This window comes from Dermacentor variabilis, chromosome 8 (assembly GCF_050947875.1).
Source record: "Dermacentor variabilis isolate Ectoservices chromosome 8, ASM5094787v1, whole genome shotgun sequence".
NCBI classification, from domain to species: Eukaryota; Metazoa; Arthropoda; class Arachnida; order Ixodida; family Ixodidae; genus Dermacentor; species Dermacentor variabilis.
Window position 1 is genome coordinate 75,223,382 of NC_134575.1, and position 23,082 is coordinate 75,246,463.

Below are 23,082 nucleotides of genomic sequence, written 5' to 3' on the forward strand. Positions count from 1 at the left end.
TTCTTTCCACGGACGGTGGATTTATGGAATAAACTTGATGGGTCTCTGCGCAGACTCGGTACTGAGGATTTTGAAAAAGAATTGTGTAATTATGCATTCTGGTAATGTTTTCTAGTATTCTGGTGAATTTTGTTAAAAGTACTTGAAATTGTATTTTTTTGTTACTCTGTACTCACTCCTGCTATGTCTCAGAACTGAGACAGCAGTATTTGTAAATAAAAAAAAAAAAAAATCTCATGTGGCCTCCAAGCAGGTGCCTCATGCAGCGAAGGCGAGCGGCATTGCCCGAGTAATTCACCTCACAAAATCTCCTAGATGAAAGAACGCTGGCTAACTGATATGTGCTCCAAATGGGTTGCCTTGAGGTTGTCATAGGCGGTGGCAGGCAGAGGGGAGTTGGCAGCGTCGATGTCAGTGGATGAGAGCACTGAATAAGCATAAGGAAACTTTTTCGGTTGAGAACGGCTGCCAGCAACGTGAAGTTGGGATACAGTCTTCAGTAACAACGCTGAGGGTTGATGGTACCAGTACTGCTGGAGGAGGATGGTCACGGCCGAACAGGAGTCCTCACCACGTTGCTCAGGAGGTTTCTGGATCACCTCATGGTTTCGCCAAACTGTGGCGCAAGAGCGACAGTCTGGACAGGCTACCGAAAAGAGCAGACAGGACACGTCCTTGATGTCTCAGACTAGGTTTTAATATTCCCAAGGACAGCTGGTTCTAGCGCGTGCCACGCACAGCGTCCGAAACTCGTCAGGATGCGAGCGTTTGCTCTTTATTTATTAGCGTCTCGTGAATACGATGTCAATGCTGCTGCCGCTACACCGGTTTAAGTATTTCAGTTAAAATATTTTTAAAGTGTTGATTCATTTAAAATATCATCATAATCCGCTACAGTGACATAGTGTGCTTTAAGAAGAAGGGGAAGCACATTAAAAACATCGCACAGAGTGCATTTACTGGTGGTGGCTAGTAAATCCGAAGATAAATTGGTATGGCAAGAAACATTACTACACATTGAAAAAGAAAATATAAAGGAAAATGCAGAAACTATAGCGTCACAGGCAATAATTGCGGATATATGCTCGAATGTTTCAGACGGAACTAGGATGCGACATCAGTGCAGGTTTGAGCAAGCGCTGTGCATTGTAGTGCGCAAGAAAGCAGTAATTGTTGCTCTGCTACCTAGTTCTTGTCGATCGTCTTTAGCGTATAAGTCTTGGTTTCCCCACTGCCTGAGCTCAATTTTATAAAATTCATATACTGCATGCGTGCGTGACGCTCACTTTTATAGTAAAGACATAATCTTATGTGCTCAAAGTTTAATACAGCATAATAAATCGATGAAGAACGACTAGAGCCGATTTCGGAATGCTTAATATATTGAAACACCATAGACGAAATGTGAGCTGCGCCTTTCTCTCTGCCAACCTCTCCACAAGTCAGGTTATTTGTTTGCTGTGACTTCAATTTTAATCCTCTGCAAATGGTTACCGAGCTATATCACAAGCGCAGTCACGTTTCTTCCAATGATCCAATTTATGAGTTATTTACAATTGTTGTTGCTTATTTTTTCTGCATGCCACAAGTCACCAGCGTAGTTTTAACAAATGAATCTACGGGCTGAATGGAAGACGTATGCAAAGCGGTTTTACGAAATTATCTATAAGTTTTCCTGCTGAATTATATAAAAGTGCCCATGAGTGTGCAAAGTACGTTGTATGAAGCTTACCAAAGTCATTCCTTGCCAGCAGATACTTGAGGAACTCAATTATCAAGTAAGTCTGTGATCGTAGATTCAGAGTCCCTAGGCCTTGAAAAGTGCACTGAAAAGTTCGACAACCAAATGTTTCATTTGGACAACAGCCACCGCGGTGCCTTAGCGCCTATGGTACTGCGCTGCTAAGCACCAGGTCGCCAAATGAAATCACGGACCACGGCGCGGCATTTTGATGGGGGCGGAACGCAAAAATGCCCTTGTCTTGCACATAAGGGCTATAGTAACAATCTACTGGTGGTCAAAATTATTCCGGAGTCCTCCATCACGGTGTGCCTCATAATGAAATCCTAATTTTAGCCAGTAAGGCCACTGAATTCAAATTCATTCACTTTTACCCGCAAGAACGTATGCCTAATATGAACACATCCGATGACCCTACAACTTAACAGTATTATACAGTTTTCTATTTCAATTCTGCAACGAGCTCTCCACGATTGGTCAAAAACGCTTTTGAACCACCCCCCCCCCCCGCCTGTCTGTTACCGGATGTCACGAAATCCGCTATAGCTCCCCATCTGATGTGATGCGTACGCACTGATTATGCATTATTGGACCGAACAAAAGAAAAATTTTTATTTCTGATTCCACGCCTATTCGCCATTAGCCCTCGGCTATTGCTCAAAAGTATTCGGGCTGCATCGACTTCAACAGCCTGTCACGCGACGTCACAAAACCGTGAAAACTCAGCGCGTTAAAATTACGTGCACGCGTTAAAGATGCATTAATGTGACGAACAAAACTGAATATATTTCTGAATAGCCGCCGGCTGCCTCGTTGCGAAAGGAATAAATGATGACTGCCGCCGATCACTCAGGCACTGGTTACTCGTACCTGCCGGAGAGCATGCGTTTATTTCCATGCAATAAAGCTTTTTGCGTGCCTGTGTAAAGTAATCGAGCACTTTCGGCACCTTTATGACCTCGCTCTGCCAACTCTTCTTTGCTGAGGGTCCATTTTAGTAGCATTCTTAACCTTCGTTGGATGCCACCACGATTTTCGACCAGCCACGTCAAGCAAAGTAAGGGAAAGAGGACCAACCGCGGATGCCGGCACAACCCTTTTCATACGGTTAACGATTTTGAGTGCACTGGCTCGGCCGCATCGGATGCCTCTTCACTTGGGTGGGCTTCTAGTCTCTTGTCAGCCAATTAGATAAGACAAGCCGCTCAGTGTAGGCAATGTCATTCGTTTATAAAGCAAACAGATGTGACCTCCTATAAACGAGGGGGGCATTTGATTGGGCTGTTCAAGCAACGTTGCTGATCACTGCTTGATGCCTGCGTCGCGGTTACTGAAATTTGACGTCAGAAGATTGGAATAAAAAACAGACAGCAATAGTTTTACGTTATAGGGCACCAGCTAGCTAAACTATGCGTACTGGAGAACAAAAACATCAGCAATATAACAACCTAAGTCCAACTACCATATCCTGACTCACGCGCACCTGACACGCTAGCTTTTTTCGAGGAAATGGTTGTTGTCATGACTGTGACTGAAAACTGCAATTTATTTTCTGTATGCACATTTAACAGATTCTAACGCAGTGGTCGTTCGAGAGTGCCTACTTAAACAGTGGTGTACATGCTATTATCAGGCGCTTTTTAGCCAGCAGATGCCAAATCCGGCGGTTAGTTTTTTTTTTCATAAATACCATCATACTGTAGCTGTTCTTCGACCAGCATCAATTGTACGTTGTGTAAATCATTGCTGTTAAAAGAGCGCATTTCAAACTAAGTGCTCTGTGATTTTCGAAATATTTAGCAAAGCGTGAGAACATTTTAGCAGGAGAAGATGTCAGCGAGTTCACATAGGGTACGTGTCTGCGTTTAACTGCTGCGCAAAAAAAAAGCTCGCGTTGAAGCGACCGACACACACGGTTGGTAACACTTAGAACTGAACCTTTAATACAAAAGCGGGACCTGCAATAAAACCAAGAGACTCTTACACTTGTTTCGCATGGCCTTTTGGATTATAGTTAAATATGGTCAGCATTTCTCAGTGCCGCACGTTCCACACCCTTGGAAAGACAAAGTTCTCACTTCATGCACTAATGGCAGGACAACGACTTTAGTTTGTTTTATACTGCTGCTCTTCTGCCATAAGTTGCAACCTCATTCCTCTCTTTAGGGTGCATGTGCAATCACCTCTGCCTCTTTTGTGTTAAAAGTGCGTCATAATGCCTCAAACTATGTTAACGAAATTCAGAAAGAGGTTTTGGCACGTTAAACCCCATAATTTTTATTCTTAACGAAATACTTCATGTGCATTTTCGACACTGACATAAATACAAGTAGGCATATGCATTTGATAATTCAAAATATACTCAAAATATTTGCTGGATCAGAGTGCATAAGATTCATGCGAATGTGGTTGATCAAGGAGTGTCACCGGACAAAAACTGGTTGGCTCCAGCGACATTCGTTGATCGATCACATTTATTCACTTCAAACATCCAGCTTCCTGTAAACATCGCTCCTGTTTGGACGTGTAAGTGAGAGTTTGCGCAAAGGGGTTCTTTATCTGCTTATCTCAAGCGAGAAAGCTACAAAACAATTGACGGCTGTATAAACAGAATAAACTGTTTTACATGTTCAAATTCAATGGACCAGGCTGAATGAACACAATGTTACGCCAAAATGATGCACATGAGCTACTTCGCATAACTTTCTGTGGCTTTTGTGCTGAATATGCTGTCTTTATATACGTTTGCAGATGTATTACTCTTTCTCATTTGTAGTGTTTCATCACCGGCATGCAGTTTGCCTTTGCCGACTCTACGAAGACGTAATATAAAAGGTCGGTGAAAGATTTTTTTGTGCTCGATGCACATCTTTAGTGCAATGTCTGAAAAGGTTCGTACGGTGCGTTGTCCATAATAGACATCAGTTGCTAGGTACAATACAATGAAAGAAGCCTAGGACATTTCTAAAAGGTTTCACACACGTTATAGAGAGTGCGCTGCCGTCAGCGAATCGGTGCTCTGTGACAGCGAGGTTACCTGCATTTTCAAATGGCGGAACTTCAACGTGTAATGCAGCATCGTAGCTTGAGGATAATAGAGCCCTGAGTTTAGTGCTTCAAGAGCCTGGCATTTTCCACAACGGATGAGCTGGAGTAAGTTTGTGCTGTCACTTCTGCTAGGTCTCGGCCACGCCACTAAATGCGTTGAATTTGTGAGTGATTCTCTAAGCTTAAGCGTAAAATATCTGTTTCTCCCCTTTCACAGCACTAGAAAAACCTATATCAATGGCCATTAGCAACAATTATAGGTAAAGAACCATGTACAACGCTAGCATTTTACATATTTTTCACTCCATAACTTTAGTATCAAATGAATGCCAGAGATGTAACTATGCCTTGAATGATTAAACAAAAATATGATGACAATTGTGAATGACATCGCAGTTTCAGATGGGATATGAAAGCACAATGCCTTTAGTTAAAGCGATAACGTCTCTGACACCTAGGATGTGTTGCCAAGAGAGGACATGTTGCCAAGAACAATTCTCATATGCTGCAGGAACTGCAGATAACTTTACCCAGCACGTGCATTTCACGGATGACTCAAACAATGCTTACCGATGTCCAGCATGTTGTGGAGACATGGTTTTATGCCGGTTGTGGACATTTTAGCATCTGCTGTAGTTATCACAGTTCTGTCGTTAATGAAGCTTCACATTTTATGACCACCAATAGCACTGCGCAGTGTCTTTTTCGACACCTAGTACCTAGTACTTTTCGACGATAGTCTTTTAAGAACTACATACGGCTGTTGCCTTGGCGGTTGTTGTTCCCTGGACGTTTACTGCAACTGTGCAGTTGTTAACTGCCAAACAGAGATGGCGTTTAGAAATTGAAATAGAATATTGAACCGGACTTGGCTGAGCCAGAATCATTTTTAGTGCATCAAAGATGTAAGCGCAATAAATGTCTTACCCGTAGAAAAGTGCCGAGGAAATCTCCAATGCCTTCCTGGATGCATATGTAAGGACAGTAAAACAATTTATTTTAATGTGCCATATCTTGCCCCAAAGACAAAGTCAAGGCCGAAGGTTTGACAGTGAAATAGCAGCCCCATCAATGACAACGGCAGGAGCGGCGATGACGTAGATAATTGTACGCCCTCCCACCTAGCTGAACCAATCTGCTTGCGTCAGCCAGAAACCGGCGAGCGAGATGAAGATTACCAGCTGTACATTGTACTTTTTGATTATGAGCTTTTAAAAACTGCATGCGGTTGTTGTGCTGGCCGTTGCCTTTCCGCGGACATTTACTGCTACTTCGCACTGTTGCCCGTGTTCGAAACATGGGGTTTCAACTTTTATAGACACTTTTATTTTGACCCATACTGCATCAACACTTTAGGTGAGTTGAAAATGCACTACATATGGCCGCGCCTAAATGCTTTCATTATGTACACTGAGTTTTACCTGTGACAAGTGCGTGCACGCAGTGGCGCCGAACAAAGGAGCAGACACCATACAGGCGATGCAGGGTGTCCCATATAATTTTCGCCAAGAATTTAAACATGAGAGGCGTGTCGGAAGCGAATGGAACTGAACGCACACTATTCGCAACAGCCTATAGTAGCTGAGACATTTTGTTTGCTCCATAACACACTAATTATTTCAATTTTTTTACCTACCCTTTTAATTATTGACTTAGGACCGCAAGTATTGTACGCACATTTGTAGATCACCTTCAGAAATCACCGATGGAATTGTTTCCTTTACGATACGTCTCGCGAAGTCCTTTTTTGCGGGTTGCAAGGAAAGCCCGCGAAATAGGAAAAAAGCCACGTGAAGGAGCCTTTGCGCAGTGGTATCCTGTAGCTCTCAAGCGTGCGTTAGGTGAAGCAGGTCGGCTGCATCAAGAAAAGCGACAAGAAAGCGGCAGGGTGTTTCTTATCTCATGAGCAGCATGGATTTTCGCCATTATCTGACGGGAGCCGACCTTGGTCACCGAACGCACGCTCGAGAACAGTACCATACCACTGCGCTAACGCTCCGTCACGTGGCTTTTGTCATAATTCGCGAACTTTCTTTACAACCCGGCAAAAGAGTGCTGCTTGAGACGTATCGTAAAGGAATCAACTCGATCGGTGGGTTCCGAAGGCGCTCTACAAATCAGCGTATGGTACTTGGGGCCTTCAGCCAGTAATGAAAAAGTTGGGTAATTAAACTTAAACAATTAGTGAGATATGGGGAAAACGACAAATTGCCGGAGTTACTATAGGCTATTGCGAATAGTCTACGTTTGGTTCATTTCGCTTCCGACGCGTCTTTCATTTTTAAGTTATTCGCTCAACTCATGCGGGACACCCTATATATGTGCGTGATTCATACATATCGTACTCTGTGTGCTTGTGTTAGAGCGAAAACATCGTGTATGTTTCCCAGGCCATCGTGTACTCATATATCGAGTGTTCCATGCCAGCTGTGCATTTTGCGCAAAAGTGTAGCGATGCCTGCAACCGGAAACGCAGACCCTCAATAACGAGGATGCTTTTACAGAAACACGTGCGACGCAGACAAAATGCTGTTGGGGAGCTTGAACTAGACATAATTATAAAATCCAGCTAGAAGATATGTTCCATGCCAGCTGTGCATTTTGCGCAAAAGTGTAGCGATGCCTGCAACAGGAAACGCAGACCTTCAATTTTATATATGTTCCATGCCAGCAGTACATTTTGCGCAAAAGTGTAGCGATGCCTGCAACAGGAAACGCATACCTTCAATAACGAGGATGCTTTTACAGAAACACGTGCGACGCAGACCAAATGCTGTTGGGGAGCTTGAACTAGATAGAATTATAAAATTCAGCTAGAAATGATATCCGGTGCGAAAAGCAATATAAATAACATTTTGAGCCAGTCATCGAGGCCACAACCAGCTTTTCGCGCTTGCTTTAAGTGTTAATACTTCATTAAAATATACCTTATTTTAAACAGATTTCGGGTATTTTCAGCAAACCGCCAAAGTAGCCCCGTAAACGGAAGGAGGTGTAAACAAGATACACCTGCATTTTCTTCCCTTTAGCTGTAGTACACTGGAAAATGTCTATTTGAAATGCTTCCTAAATACAAAAATGTTTAGCGCTGGAACCACTTGCTTTAGGCTCTCAGTGACGTAGGACTCTAAAGATGAGGTCAATATGGTGCGTGAGAATTGTACAAATACTTAAAAAACGAGTGAGAATTACTCTACTGACATACGGCCTTTTGATGCCCTACGTCATCACGAGTATAAAGGACGTCGGTTGCTGCCAACTTTCCACCTACATAATTATGTTTCACAGATGCGCTATATTATCAGTATGATTGACTATCGTTATTAGGTACGCAAGCATAAAGTTAGTTCATACTATCAGATATGAAGGCGACGGAGTCTTTGACTGTATTGGATCCCTCAATGACTTGTCGTTAGCCTATTGTCTGCAAAAGAAGCTCCGTAAAATGCTTGGTCTTTCTCAAATGTCTCTCATCAACATGTCAAATTGAAATATTTGAAATAATACTGTGCGGAGGCCTTTGATCATTGTTTTTCCGGAAAACCGGTGTTTATATTTGTCAGAACAATATAACGGGCGCGAATCTAACGCCGTGTATAGCTATCGCCGTTGGCTTTACTCTTGCCCATATCATTTATGGCTGTGGTATCACAGCTGTGATATTACCTGATGACAAAATCTACCAGGTTTAAAGACAATAGAGGTGCTCTCCATGATTCCATCTTTTTATGTTTCGTACTGTTGTCTTCATTCATAGACACAATGTTTTCGTACCGGCATATCGCAAACACACAGGCCAAGGAGGTGTGTCGCTAAGCAGTGGCACTAAAATGGTGTGCCGGCATTGACGCTCCACGTCCCCCCCCCCCACGCCTCCGGCTGGAGCAGAAATCCGATGATGCTGCACCTATACCTTTTCCTAAACCAACACACAGCATTGCACAGCTTACAAATAATTCAAAGCGTCAAAAAACTTCTTCATTGGGTAAATGTTGCTGTATTAAGAGAACTCGATTTTTTTCTTCGTAAGTATAGTGAACGTAAGACAGGCGGCAGCATTACACGCACAATGAAGAAAATTTGTAGTTACCATCTTTTTATCTAAAGATGACGCGCGGACACGTATTTTATGCAAAGTGAGGCCGAACAAAAAGAATATTTTTTTTTAATTAGATGTTATTGTGAGCAAAAACATTCCGCGAATTCTTAACGTGTTTTCAGGCCACGCCTAGTTCACATGTCGGTCATACCACGTCACAAAGCCTGAGAAACTTAGCACGTGGAAGTTACATATACGCCACAGGGATGCATTATTATGCCGGAAAAAATTGAGTTTGTTATTTCAAATAGCGAGAGGCTGTCCTTGTTCCGAAAGTAATGTGACGTGGCTGCACATTGACGGCCCCAGCGAAGGCTACTTGGAGTTGCCGGGGACTGGATTTCATTGCGTATAATAATTGTATTGGCAGTATAACATTGCCGAAGCCTTCCGGGAATTATACGACATCGCTCCTCCAAATCAACTTCACTGAGAATTTGTTTTCCCTGCATTTTCAAATCTCTGTCGCATGTTGGCGCAATCGGTGACAAAGCGCTTCATGTTAAGCAAGTTAAAGTAAATCAGTCGTAGACGCTGTACCTGTCTCCTTGCGAGATAATCTATTTCATAGGGCATTTTTATTTTGCGTCTATTATGATCCAATGTTTTAAGGGACCGTAGGCAATGGAATTCGTTGTCAAACGAAAGAAAAGTCAGTTCTTACGCCGGAGGAGAGCGTTTGACTTCGATTTTTTGAAACACACATGCCGGTCACTGCCACCGATTGCGTCAGCAATTACGCAAATCTGATATCAGCAGATTAAGCTAAAGTCAGAATGCGATGCGTTTCCATTTTAGCACCCTCATAAGAGAGGCAACAAAATATAGAGAAACACTGATAAATTTTCACGTTTCCATATCTTACTCATTTTTGTCTTGTACCCTGATTGGTTAAAAGGGTATAGCGCAGATGTCCGGTAATCAGGTTTAAGGTAATAAGTTACAAGAGAATTTGCGAAGTAGCATGTCGTATTACAAAATATATTCACAACCCTTTTTTAGTGAGAGCGCAATTGCTTGCGGAATAATATACCTGTTTCTATAGTTCACTGCAAACGTTCGTTTTGCAACATGGCTTTGAAATGATTTCTTCTTTGCGGCGTGATTTTCGCTTTTGGCTATTTGACTTTCCGCGCAGAGCAACGTAACAGAAGTATGGTAGAAAAATTGATTTGATCAAATGGCTTACAGTGTCAGCGCTGCATAGGTCCGCAGATCCGCCTAGACACTAGAAAAATATATAGGACATAGAAGCTATGGATAATAATTTCTAAATAATGTGATCACTGTATTGCAAAATTTTACTACACCGTCATTGTCATTTCTGAGCGTACAATATTACAAGGCGATTTTTCAAATTATTTGAAGCCAGCTTGTTCCAATTTCCATTGCTTTGTACTTCAAAAGTAATATTTTGAAATAATTACAACTGTAAGGGTAATCCACAAAAAGAATTCATGGTCAGATCAGTCACTCCTGAAAACCAAAGTCGCATGCTACTACAAATTATGAAATTTTCTTATTGTGAAAAGGAAATAAAGTGTCGTCCGCATTTCTGCCAAAGTACGAAAAATAGACTATGCAAGTAGCAGGCATATTAATTGCTATATTTTGGCTATAATTTAGTCGTTGTGCTGGATGTCTCAACAATGAAAATTAAGCGTGTTTCCGAGTATCTGCATTAGCGAGTGCAGGTGTCTTAGAGGCGATCAGTGATTTACACAATGTCTTCATTCAGGGACACAGTGCGTGAGAAATTTTAGCGTCTTCAACTCTGAGCTTCATTGTCGTGTCTATAAATCGTACAGATCGCAGAGACATACAAAAAGCTACAAGATGGGCTTGACTAGGTATGTGCCCCTTTATTGGTTTTTAGCAACATGTAACAATGCGTGCACAAAATCCATGAACACATGTAATAACACAACAATATAAGTACAAAAAATGTGTGGGAAAAAATGAGACAATTTTTAGAAGGTTACATTTTCACAGCAGCCAAAACGCAAACGTGGATGCAGACGTTACACGTTTCATAAAGTTACAGAATAAACAGAAAAAAATACAGATAATATAAATCACTTTTCATTTGAGGGGAACATTCAAACAAATACCAAATCAGTAGTGCAGTTGCAGCTTAAACTGCATGTGCGTTTGAAGAAAAAACACACAAAGAAAAGCACTAAAGTACACACGCGAATAAGTCTTAATGGCAAGGGGTTTAGCACCTAATTGAAATGGTAATAAGTTTGCCCATTAATGACGAGAGTTAAGTAAAGATGGCAGTGCATTGCGCAGGATTTGATTCTTGTGGTTGGTTATTCAACGCATTATATGCAAAGCTTCTCTATCACGTGTATTGCAACTAGTTGTGTTTAATGTTAGTCTTGACAAGTACTCCAAACAATTAGTGCTCCTTTTTCTTTCTGTGAAAACAAAGTTTCAGTATAATTGTATTAAAGAATTATTTTATAGGCATTAAATCTAATTGACAAAACAGAGGATGCATAGATGCGTCGAATAAAAAGTTTTAAATCGCTTGGACGCCTTACTGTTGTAAAAGATAGAGAATATTCATGTTATTCCAATCGTGTAGCCCCGTGCAAGGGGATAATAGTTAATGTGAGATAGGAGAATGATAAAGTAGGAGCTTAGCTCTTAACTGGAAGAGGAAGTGTAATTTTATTAGTATTCCAACAACTCGTTCATGTTTGTTAGCTATAATGCTAACACAGTCATTCTACAGCATATTCATTTCGAAAATCACACCTAAGCTTTTAACTGATCGTAGCATGTCCATCAAGGTGGTAGCTATTTTTTGATGTACAATGACGCTCTGTTTCTTTTGTGTTCTTTGACTGGAACAGCGCGCGTTTTGTTTCCTAGCATTATTAAATTATGAGTTTGACAAGCTCCACTTGTTTATTTGTGCTAGTGTATCATTAGCAACACTTAGCAATGCGTTTAAGTCTTTAGAAGTTATAAATTAACTAGAGTCTTCGACATATGTACCAAATTGTGTCGGGGTATTGATATTAGTTATATGCTTTATATACCCGTTAACAATAGTGGTCTTACTATGCTTCCCTCACTAATCACAGCTAATAATGGCAAACTGTTTGAACAGTGGTTGCCTACAACAACAGTCTCATACTTATACTTCAAATACCTTCTAATTAAGTTCAGGAACTAAAGCCATAAATATCAAGTTTTGTTAGTAGGCTATATTGATTAGCAGTGTCAGAAGCCTTGAAAAATCAATAAAGACGCTGCGAGTAACTAAACTCCCTTCAAAACCTCGCAAAATGATCACTATTTGCATCAGTAACGCTGTATCCGTTGAATGAACTTTTCTAAATTCAAACTAGTAATTTGTAATTACACAGTGTTTTGTAGAAAAAAAGAAGTTATTCATCTAATAATCAGTTTCGCGAGACATTTAAAGAAAATGGGAAAAATCGACGATGGCCCGCAATTTGAGAGCTAGTTTCTGTCGCCATGCATGGAAAGTACCTTCGTGATTCGCGAACACTTCGCAAAGTGTTACCTTTCCGATTTTCATGCGCTGAGAAAATATACCATTCGAGAACGAAAGATTGTACACATGCTCTAAGACAGGAGCAATTAGGTCTGGAACATGGTTTGCTGAATGAGCCTGCAAATGATCGATATCTGAAGTTTTGCTATCTATAAGACTAAGAAACGTTTTGTAGATTCCATAAGTGTTAGTGGGGCTTACGACTGCACTTTCGACGGCACTTCGATTTTACATATACTGTGCAACGAGGATTGTAGGAACTCTTCAACTAAATGAGTGATCTTGGCCTTAAGCGAAATGACGACGTAATTTTATAAGTGTAGTCTTAAAGGTTTGAGCCTTTTTTTTAAATATAACGTGAGCGTTAACAGGCGTCTATAATTTATAAATTTCAATAAACGGGAATTCTCAATAGAAATAAATATTGACCAGCTGTTTCTACTTGTTATTGTATAGCGTCTTCCTCACGTCGTCAATAATAAAGTGGGGAATTTTATGTTACTATTTATCAATGGCGTCACTGCAGAGTTTATTGGTGTCCACTATTCCCACTTCATTTATCAGGTGGTGACGTCCAGGGACACGAGGGCAGGCAAGCACAAATTCACTGGTCAGCTGAAATTGCGATTGGTTTACAAATAAGAAACGGTCAATTAGAAAAGCAACAACGGTTGTGCTGGGTGCGACATGACAGCGGTTAATAGTTTGTTAGGTTTTCAAATTGTATTACACACCGAATAAACAAAAACACGGCCATAGACTTCCTGACTAACCATAAGTAGTTTCGGGATACTTGTAGCTCGGCGATGCGTGCAGGAATATTGAAGGTAAGATGAACATGCGAACAATTTTTTTCGCGGCAATTAAAAGGATGCGCTGGTTTCCGACATGGTAAATGACCTCTTGTGCAGAAACAAAAGTAAACTTTAGGGTTTGCATATGTGCGTAAATTGTAGTCAAGTGTAATTGCTTCGTGACTGTCTGAGTATTGCTGAAACGTATCTTCGTCAACTACATAATAAAGCAAGAAAACTAGAAAATTCTTACCGCGAAAAGAAAGTATCCGCCATAGGTTTAAGCAGGTACATATTTCATAACTAAACATGGTACCATTGTTGAGCAGTATTTATGACAGCAGTGGGTTTCAAAATGGTGGGCACAAAATACAGTGGCAGCCAAGCTCAGGCAAGCGTAATCAGTAAAAAACCTGCTATGCCAGCGTAGATCCAATATTACAAAAATATAGCTCTGAATCATTGCGTAGAACTGCGATAACTATAGAACTTTGAGCTGCTTCATGTTATGACTGCGAGTGATGTTTCAGATACATACCTCGCCTATGCCCAAAAAGTTTGGAAGGCTGACCTTCGCACACTGTGAGACTGTAAGACAAAAAGGCAACATTTTTTCTGAATATTACACTGTGGAACAATATATTTTTGTGAGAAAGGTCTTAGCATTACTTATATTACGGATTAGGATTACGTATATAGTGTTGTCCGTACTATCGAACACGGTTCTTCACTTGCTGTCGCGGGAAGCAAGAGAGAGAATATGTAGGGTATCGCAGTTAGGTTATCCAAGCTGTTCAAATAAAAAGAAAATGTAACAAGAACACTGCATCAATTTCATACCTACGATGTTCCGTCGTCAGAAGATTGGTGATAAAACAGAGTAGGTTTTAAAATCTTATCTTTCACTGTGCCTATTGACGTTTCTTTAAAAGTTTAAATAACGCTAGCAGGGACACATGGTATAGCGGACAACCATTTGGTCGCAAGTGCTGTTCTGCTCTTCCCTCTCCAATGCAGGGTAAATTACTGCATACAACACCATGGTGTTTTTGGTACTGCGAATGAGTAATTCTCTGTAGGCAGGGTATGCAAACGCTGGAAGGAAATATCCGTACATTCTTTCACTCTCTGTAAACTGAAGCGTGTATCATAAGTTTAGCTTATTGCGTTACGTCTAAATTAGTTGTTAACAGTAGTTATAGTTCACAGTGGCAAGCTGCACTATTTCCGTACAACAAGGCAACCAGTTGTTCGTCAGGTATGGCGTATGGAAGGAAAATTTGAGAGCGTCACTACGACCCAGTTGTGGTCCTCGCAGACATCAGCGAGTTTCTTACAGAAGCGAATTGGTATAAAACGCAGACCTTACTTTACTGGCTGTAGAAAAAAATCATCATCATAATCATCATCGTCAGCAGCAGCAGCAGCCTGGTTACGCCCACTGCAGGGCAAAGGCCTCTCCCATACTTCTCCAACAACCCCGGTCATGTACTAATTGTGGCCATGCCGTCCCTGCAAACTTCTTAATCTCATCCGCCAACCTGACTTGCTGCCGCCCCCTGCTACGCTTCCCTTCCCTTGGGATCCAGTCCGTAACCCTTAATGACCATCGGTTATCTTCCCTCCTCATTACATGTCCTGCCCATGCCCATTTCTTTTTCTTGATTTCAACTAAGATGTCACTAACTCGCGTTTGTTCCCTCACCCAATCTGCTCTTTTCTTATCCCTTAACGTTACACCTATCATTCTTCTTTCCATAGCTCGTTGTGTCGTCCTCAATTTGAGTAGAACCCTTTTCGTAAGCCTCCAGGTTTCTGCCCCGTAGGTGAGTACTGGTAAGACACAGCTATTATATACTTTTCTCTTGAGGGATAACGGCAACCTGCTGTTCATGATTTGGGAATGCCTGCCAAACGCACTCCAGCCCATTCTTATTCTTCTGATTATTTTCGTCTCATGATCCGGATCCGCCGTCACTACCTGCCCTAAGTAGATGTATTCCCTTACGACTTCCAATGCCTCGCTGCCTATTGTAAATTGCTGTTCTCTCCCGAGGCTGTTAAGCATTACTTTAGTTTTCTGCATAATAATTTTTAGACCCACTCTTCTGCTTTGCCTCTCCAGGTCAGTGAGCATGCATTGCAATTGGTCCCCTGAGTTACTAAGCAAGGCAATATGATCAGCAATAGCAAGTTACTAAGGTATTCTCCATTAACTTTTATCCCCAATTCTTCCCAATCCAGGTCTCTGAATACCTCCTGTAAACACGCTGTGAATAGCATTGGAGATATCGTATCTCCCTGCCTGACGCCTTTCTTTATTGGGATTTTGTTGCTTGCTTTATGGAGGACTACAGTGGCAGTGGAGCCGCTATACATATCTTCCAGTATTTTTACATATGGCTCATCTACACCCTGATTCCGTAATACCTCCATGACTGCTGAGGTTTCGACTGAATCAAACGCTTTCTCGTAATCAATGAAAGCTATATACAACGGTTGCTTATATTCTGCACATTTCTCTATCACTAGATTGATAGTGTGAATATGGTCTATTGTGGAGTAGCCTTTACGGAATCCTGCCTGGTCCTTTGGTTGACAGAAATCTAAGGTGTTCCTGATTCTATTTGCAATTACCTTAGTAAATACTTTGTAGGCAACGGACAGTAAGGTGATCGGTCTAATTTTTCAAGTCTTTGGCGTCCCCTTTCTTATGGATTAGGATTATGTTAGCGTTCTTCCAAGATTCCGGTACGCTCGAGGTCATGAGGCATTGCGTACACAGGGTGGCCAGTTTCTCTAGAACAATCTGTCCACCATCCTTCAACAAATCTGCTGTTACCTGATCCTCCCCAGCTGCCTTCCCCCTTTGCATATCTCCTAAGGCTTTCTTTACTTCTTCCGGCGTTACCTTCGGGATTTCGAATTCCTCTAGACTATTTTTTCTTCCATTATCGTCGTGGGTGCCACTGGTAGTGTATAAATCTCTATAGAACTCCTCAGCCACTTGAACTATCTCATCCATATTAGTAATGATATTGCCGGCTTTGTCTCTTAACGCATACATCTGATTCTTGCCAATTCCTAGTTTCTTCTTTACCTTGCTGGTGAAGCAGCGCACAAACACGGACACAGTGGAGACAAGTAGGAATAGACGACACTCGCTGCACTCGCAACTATTTTATTTCAGAACACGTACTTCAAGTTTATATACCTGCGCACCCTCAGGCGTCAACGCAAATCATGGCAAGATTAGAGGCTTTTTTATATATATATATATATCGTTTGCCCGCTCATACTCGGGCGTCAAAGGCATTGCACTTATCTATCATGGTGTGCAATCCTATCGTAATTTGTTGCAACCCTACCAACGATTTTTATTACACATTTTCTTTTCTCTTCTTTTTGGTGTACTTCCAAAAACGCAACCTCACCATGGCTTAGATGGACAGATGGCTGACTGATACAACCCTCTCCCCTCCTGTGAATATGAAAGGCTTCGATTATTTCCCTGGTTAGTTGATCCTTATGGTGTGATAAAACTGTGGCATCATTGTAAAGCGGCCAGCACCCATGTTGGGAGCAGTGCCCCTTAATATGGGAATGAATGTTTCCCCCCAGTGACCTTTTGTGCTCTAAAAGTCTCGTGTTTACACAACGACCTGTTTGGCCGATGTATACTTTCCCACACGATATGGGCAAACAGCAGACTACAGAAGACCTGCACTCGACAAGTTTTTCTTTGTGCTTGACTGTGCACTTACGTCCATTTTCTTTTACTTTTGTTGACACTCTACGATCCAGTCCGGCACATATTTTTCCGAGTTTGTTAGGCGCTGAAAAAACTACTCGTAGACCGTATCTGCCACCTACGTTTTTTAAGTTATGCGCAATTTTGTGTGCATATGGTAGTGACACAATTTTTTTGCTGTCAATCTCTAGTCTGTTGCGCTTTTTCTGATAGCCATTGCGCACATAACGGATCAACTTATACGCTGATGTACAGAGTACATGTACAGAGTACAGAGTACTCTAAAATAGTAAAAAGTGGCATAGCTTTCTCGTGCCTGAGGGCTGCATTAACTAAGTCTTGCCCGGAAAAAATAAAAGAAACATTCAGCCAACAGGTTATCAGACTAAAGAATGCAGGGTATGAAAAACATGTACTCTGTACATCAGCGTATAAGTTGATCCGTTATGTGCGCAATGGCTATCAGAAAAAGCGCAACAGACTAGAGATTGACAGCAAAAAAATTGTGTCACTACCATATGCACACAAAATTGCGCATAACTTAAAAAACGTAGGTGGCAGATACGGTCTACGAGTAGTTTTTTCAGCGCCTAACAAACTCGGAAAAATATGTGCCGGACTGGATCGTAGAGTGTCAACAAAAGTAAAAGAAAATGGACGTAATTGCACAGTCAAGCACAAAGAAAAACTTGTCGAGTGCAGGTCTTCTGTAGTCTACTGTTTGCCCATATCGTGTGGGAAAGTATACATCGGCCAAACAGGTCGTTGTGTAAACACGAGACTTTTAGAGCACAAAAGGTCACTGGGGGGAAACATTCATTCCCATATTAAGGGGCACTGCTCCCAACATGGGTGCTGGCCGCTTTACAATGATGCCACAGTTTTATCACACCATAAGGATCAACTAACCAGGGAAATAATCGAAGCCTTTCATATTCACAAGAGGGGAGAGGGTTGTATCAGTCAGCCATCTGTCCATCTAAGCCATGGTGAGGTTGCGTTTTTGGAAGTACACTAAAAAGAAGAGAAAAGAAAATGTGTAATAAAAATCGTTGGTAGGGTTGCAACAAATTACGATAGGATTGCACACCATGATAGATAAGTGCAATGCCTTTGACGCCCGAGTATGAGCGGGCAAACGATATATATATATATATAAAAAAGCCTCTAATCTTGCCATGATTTGCGTTGACGCCTGAGGGTGCGCAGGTATATAAACTTGAAGTACGTGTTCTGAAATAAAATAGTTGCGAGTGCAGCGAGTGTCGTCTATTCCTACTTGTCTCCACTGTGTCCGTGTTTGTGCGCTGCTTCACCAGCAAGGTACTATGATCACTCACCAACTAGCCCAACTTTCCACGTTACTGTTCTTCTTTACTGTTTTTACGCTTCCTCCGCTCCTGAGAGCATGTTCAATCCTATCCATATTATACTTCCTTATGTCAGCTGTCTTACGCTTGTTGATTAACTTTGAAACTTCTGCCAGTTCTATTCTAGCTGTAGGGTTAGATGCTTTCATACATTGGCGTTTCTTGATCAGATCTTTCGTCTCCTGCGATAGTTTGCTGGTATCCTGCCTAACGGAGTTACTACCGACTTCCATTGCACACTCCTTAATGGTGCCCACAAGATTGTCGGTCATTGCTTCAACACTAAGGTCCGCTTCCTGAGTTAAAGCTGAATACCTGTTCTGTAGCTTGATCTGGAATTCCTCTATTTTCCCTCTTACCGCTAACTCATTGATCGGCTTCTTATGTACCAGTTTCTTCCGTTCCCTCCTCAGGTCTAGGCTAATTCGAGTTCTTACCATCCTGTGGTCACTGCAGCGCACCTTGCCGAGCACTTCCACATCTTGTATGATGTCAGGGTTAGCGCAGAGTATGAAGTCTATTTCATTTCTAGTCTCGCCGTTCGATCTGCTCCACGTCCACTTTCGGCTATCCCGCTTGCGGAAGAAGGTATTCATTATCCTCATATTATTCTGTTCCGCAAACTCTACTAATAACTCTCCCCTGCTATTCCTAGTGCCTATGCCATATTCCCCCACTGCCTTGTCTCCAGCCTGCTTCTTGCCTACTTTGGCATTAAAGTCGCCCATTAGTATAGTGTATTTAGTTTTCACTCTCCCCACCGCCGATTCCACGTCTTCATAGAAGCTTTCGACTTCCTGGTCATCATGACTGGATGTAGGGGCGTAGACCTGTACAATCTTCATTTTGTACCTCTTATTAAGTTTCACAACAAGACCTACCACCCTCTCGTTAATGCTGTAGAATTCCTGTATGTTACCGGCTATATTCTTATTAATCAGGAATCCGACTCCTAGTTCTCTTCTATCCGCTAAGCCCCGGTAGCACAGGACGTGCCCGCTATTTAGCACTGTATATGCTTCTTTCGGCCTCCTAACTTCACTGAGCCCTATTATATCCCATTTACTGCCCTCTAATTCCTCCACTAGCACTGCTAGACTCGCCTCACTAGATAACGTTCTAGCGTTAAACGTTGCCAGGTCCATATTCCGATGGCGGCCTGTCCGGCCTGTAGAAAAAAATATGGCGCTCAAAATGACGTTTAAGCGTGCTTCCGACCCTAGGCGTTTTGCGCACATTAAACACGTGAATAAAATTAACAGAATAGATGCCATTCACAGCGACAGCGGTAAGGAACTCGATTGTGGTTATGGCGTGTTCCACAAGAGCAAAACGCAGTCGGAGCTTTATCACGAAGAATGTCCAAGTTAATACGCTTCGCAATGAAGCAAAGTAGCGACGCACCGTATTGCCACCGCAGATACGCGTCATGTATGAGCTGTATGTGCAGCCGTGCTTCTGACTCCTGCTTCGCGCTGGACACGCTGGATCATTCAGCGGCGGCGCGAAGTCCACGCATGGCACTCGCACGAATGTACATTCAGAGAGCTATGTCTAAATATATGTATAAGACGCGGACCTAATATCGCCCTTGCAACAGGGAAATCCTAAATGTCTTTTTTGACCTTGTACAGTAGCCCATGCCATGTGACACACAGCAACAGAAGTTGGCTTGAAAGAGGAACATTGAAGAGCGACACGTACACAGTCGCGCAAGCCCTTTAGCACGTGCCTAGTGACCCCGTGCCTTGATCAGAGAGGTTCATTTAAGAGCGATGCATACCGTGTGGCAAATTAAGAGTGACGCAAGTTGGCGTCAAGCAGATTCCCTTATTAGCAGCACATAAACAGTGGCACATGCATGGTAAAATGAGTTGGAGAAAAATTGTTTAACTGATGAGCCACACACATTCACTGCCACACACCGAGTGACTTAATATGGTACGGCGGTAGGTTTTAAAGGTGGTTTTATCAGAACAACGGTTTAATGCTGCGCCCATAATACGAAGGAGTTCTCAGCGAATGTGCCCGTACCATATACTGGCGATAGCGGAGTCCACGTATTTATTTTTAAGGCAACAACAGGGAGTACCTTTATGTCGGTGAGTCGGTTCTTGACGCAGTAGCCGTTTTTAGCACGCCTTCGAGCACATCAGTCGTTTTTAGCGTTGGTATCTGAATCGCATCTCTTGGACGTATATTTAAGCTGTTCAACTTTCATCGTTATGTCTGCGTCACCGCCCCAGTGCTGCCGCCGCATGGTGCTACAAATATCGATATTATTATTCCACGTGCAAACATCTGTGTCTGCGTTTGGCTATTTGTTGTTGCAGTCCTTATTCAAAACTTACTATTCTATTCGCATTACAAAAAGCTGCTATTCGTTCACCTCTATCGCAAAGGTATTTTTTTTTCACACTTATACGGAAGTTAGACTCCGTTCTGCTTGGCATAAAAGAAAATATTTAGCTTACAAAGAACGCAAAAGTTAAAAGTTGTCATGTGAATGCGAAGTTGTACCGTGAAATATGGCGCGATTCTTACCGTCTGTGGCGGAAACGACGGCGGGAAAGAGAGGGATTCCTGCCAGGAGCAAGATGTACAGAATCATCTCGTCTTCGTTGCTGCTTTTCAAAAACGTGCGATTACAACTATGCCCGGCACACCTCGCTCCGGCAATTTATGTGTTACCCGATGGTACTGGACACGCGAGTACGTCTGCGCTTCCCTGATGTACCACGTGCCCAACGTGAAATATATAAAACACCGGAAAAAATACAAGGTGCGGCACTGTGTGAATCATTTTCCGACAATTGTGGCCTACTTCCGTTAAAACATTCGTGTACTAACCATGGAAAGTAGTGCTAATAATGTTTTCTGCGCTATGCCCATAGAATGCTTTTCTGATACACATCTAAGATACAGCAACATGCATGATTGTTGTCGTTTCCTATTTGTTTTCTCTATTGGCGTACGTACACGTCCATGCACAAGAAACTAACTCCATTGATGTCCTCTAAAAAGCGTCATTGATGTAGCCATATATGTGTCACTTTCTATCGCCGGCGTGCACAAATGTAAAATATAATTGCAACGTCGTTTTTGACACGCTTTCTGAAAAATTGCTCCCGGAAGGTACAATGGCGCAGGGTATACAGTATTATCGTGTTTTTTATTTTAATTGGCTCACTTCATCTACGACCTTTATGAAAGGTCTTTTTAGTGTTTTCCTATGGCTTGCCACGGGGTATAATGCGAAACTGAAATTATAAATGAGCCGCCGACGTGTTTTCTGGAGGCACTGCAACAGTGACTTGTAAAATGCAATGTCCATGAGCTATAGTTCGTACAAGAGGTAGTTTTATTCTGAACTTAATTTCACTAAACGTATGTTCATGGAACGTCTTTGTAATAAAACAAGTCAGAATTACGAGCAGAAGTTCATTGTGCAGTGTGGTATCTCTGTGGAAACATTTTTTGTAACTTCTCTCTGTCATCCACCTACGTTTCCTGGCGAAGACAGCTTTTCATTCACAAGTCGGGAGTCTGTATTGTCTCCAGATTAGCACCCGTCCTTATAGACATCTTTCAGTCGAAAGTTGATTGGGCCATCACTGACGACCTAGGTTTCGCGTTTTTCGCTATGTGGACAACTGTCTGCTAATTGTCGACAGGGGATGGCTGGAGAAGCGAGTTCTTGACGCTCAGGAAGTATTTAAAAAATGGGAGATAGAACTGACCTTCACGGCTGAATACCCTCACGAGTACGAGCTACAGTGTTGGGATATTCACCTGCGCTTTGAAGTGACTCATACTTGCTGGCTATTTTGTCCTAGGTCCATGAAAGCACCGTTAATATTGACCTAATGACACGAAGTTTTTCTTCAGGAAATTGTAGAACAGTAAAAAAAACGGCATTGTTGTGTCCAGCATTGGTGCTGCCCTGATGAAACCATGCGGCCACACATTAGCGGAGAGTGTTGAACACCGAGTGATTAGACTAAATACAGCTGGTTATCCGAGCTCTGTGGTAACAGCGGCTTGCAAAAAATTTATAAAGAAAGTCAAGTGTAACGTCACAGCTTCAACTCAAGCCAACAACCAGGAGCTTAAGACGCCTGCTGTGATCCCTTACCAACATAAGGTGTCACGCAATTTGAGGAACGTGGCGCAGCGTTATGGGGTGAATGTAGCGCTTTCTGTTCCACTCAATATCGCCCGTTGGTGCTCACAGGTCCAGAAATATATTTAACACATTCCTAGCCATAGCTCTTTTGTTTGTCACGTAAGCCGCACGGCACAGTTTGTTCCTTGCACGTGCGGTGGGGTTTACGAATTCCCTTTCTCTTCGGCTGTGTTTATGTCGGTTAGACCAGACGCTTTATTATTATCGGTCTAAACGAAGATCTTGAGATTAAGTCATCTGACGAGCCATCCCACGTAGCAAAACATTGCGCGGATTGTCAAAATGGGACAAAGAAGGTGTGCCTTCCGCTTCTACACAAAAAAGGTTTTATGTCGTCATAGGAATCGTCGTATACGGGAGCAGTTCGAGGCATATGTTATAAAGAAGAAAGCGTGTGTATGTGGTAGCGATCCCTCCATTCTGCTTGCTGATTGTGAGGTGCAATTTCTGGGCGCAGGATTGTGACGGCAGCAATTTTGAATGGCCTATCAGTATGCTGACGTCGTTTTTATCTTTATATATATATATATATATATATATATATATATATATATATAT

General features: G+C 42.2%; 1 protein-coding gene across 1 annotated transcript in view; it reads right to left on the reverse strand.

The window, feature by feature from the left end:
• Nucleotides 1-21,026, reverse strand: part of LOC142591108 (uncharacterized) — a 57,049-nt gene extending 36,023 nt beyond the window's left edge. Inside the window, exons 1-5 of the mRNA XM_075703492.1 lie at nucleotides 20,883-21,026; nucleotides 13,756-13,805; nucleotides 10,078-10,116; nucleotides 5,717-5,752; nucleotides 1,733-1,826 (exon numbers count right to left, since the gene is read on the reverse strand). Of these exons, the coding sequence (XP_075559607.1) occupies nucleotides 1,733-1,826; nucleotides 5,717-5,752; nucleotides 10,078-10,116; nucleotides 13,756-13,805; nucleotides 20,883-20,949 (286 nt within the window). The 5' untranslated portion in view covers nucleotides 20,950-21,026. The remainder of the gene's footprint in view (nucleotides 1-1,732; nucleotides 1,827-5,716; nucleotides 5,753-10,077; nucleotides 10,117-13,755; nucleotides 13,806-20,882) is intronic.
• Nucleotides 21,027-23,082: the final 2,056 nt, after the last annotated feature.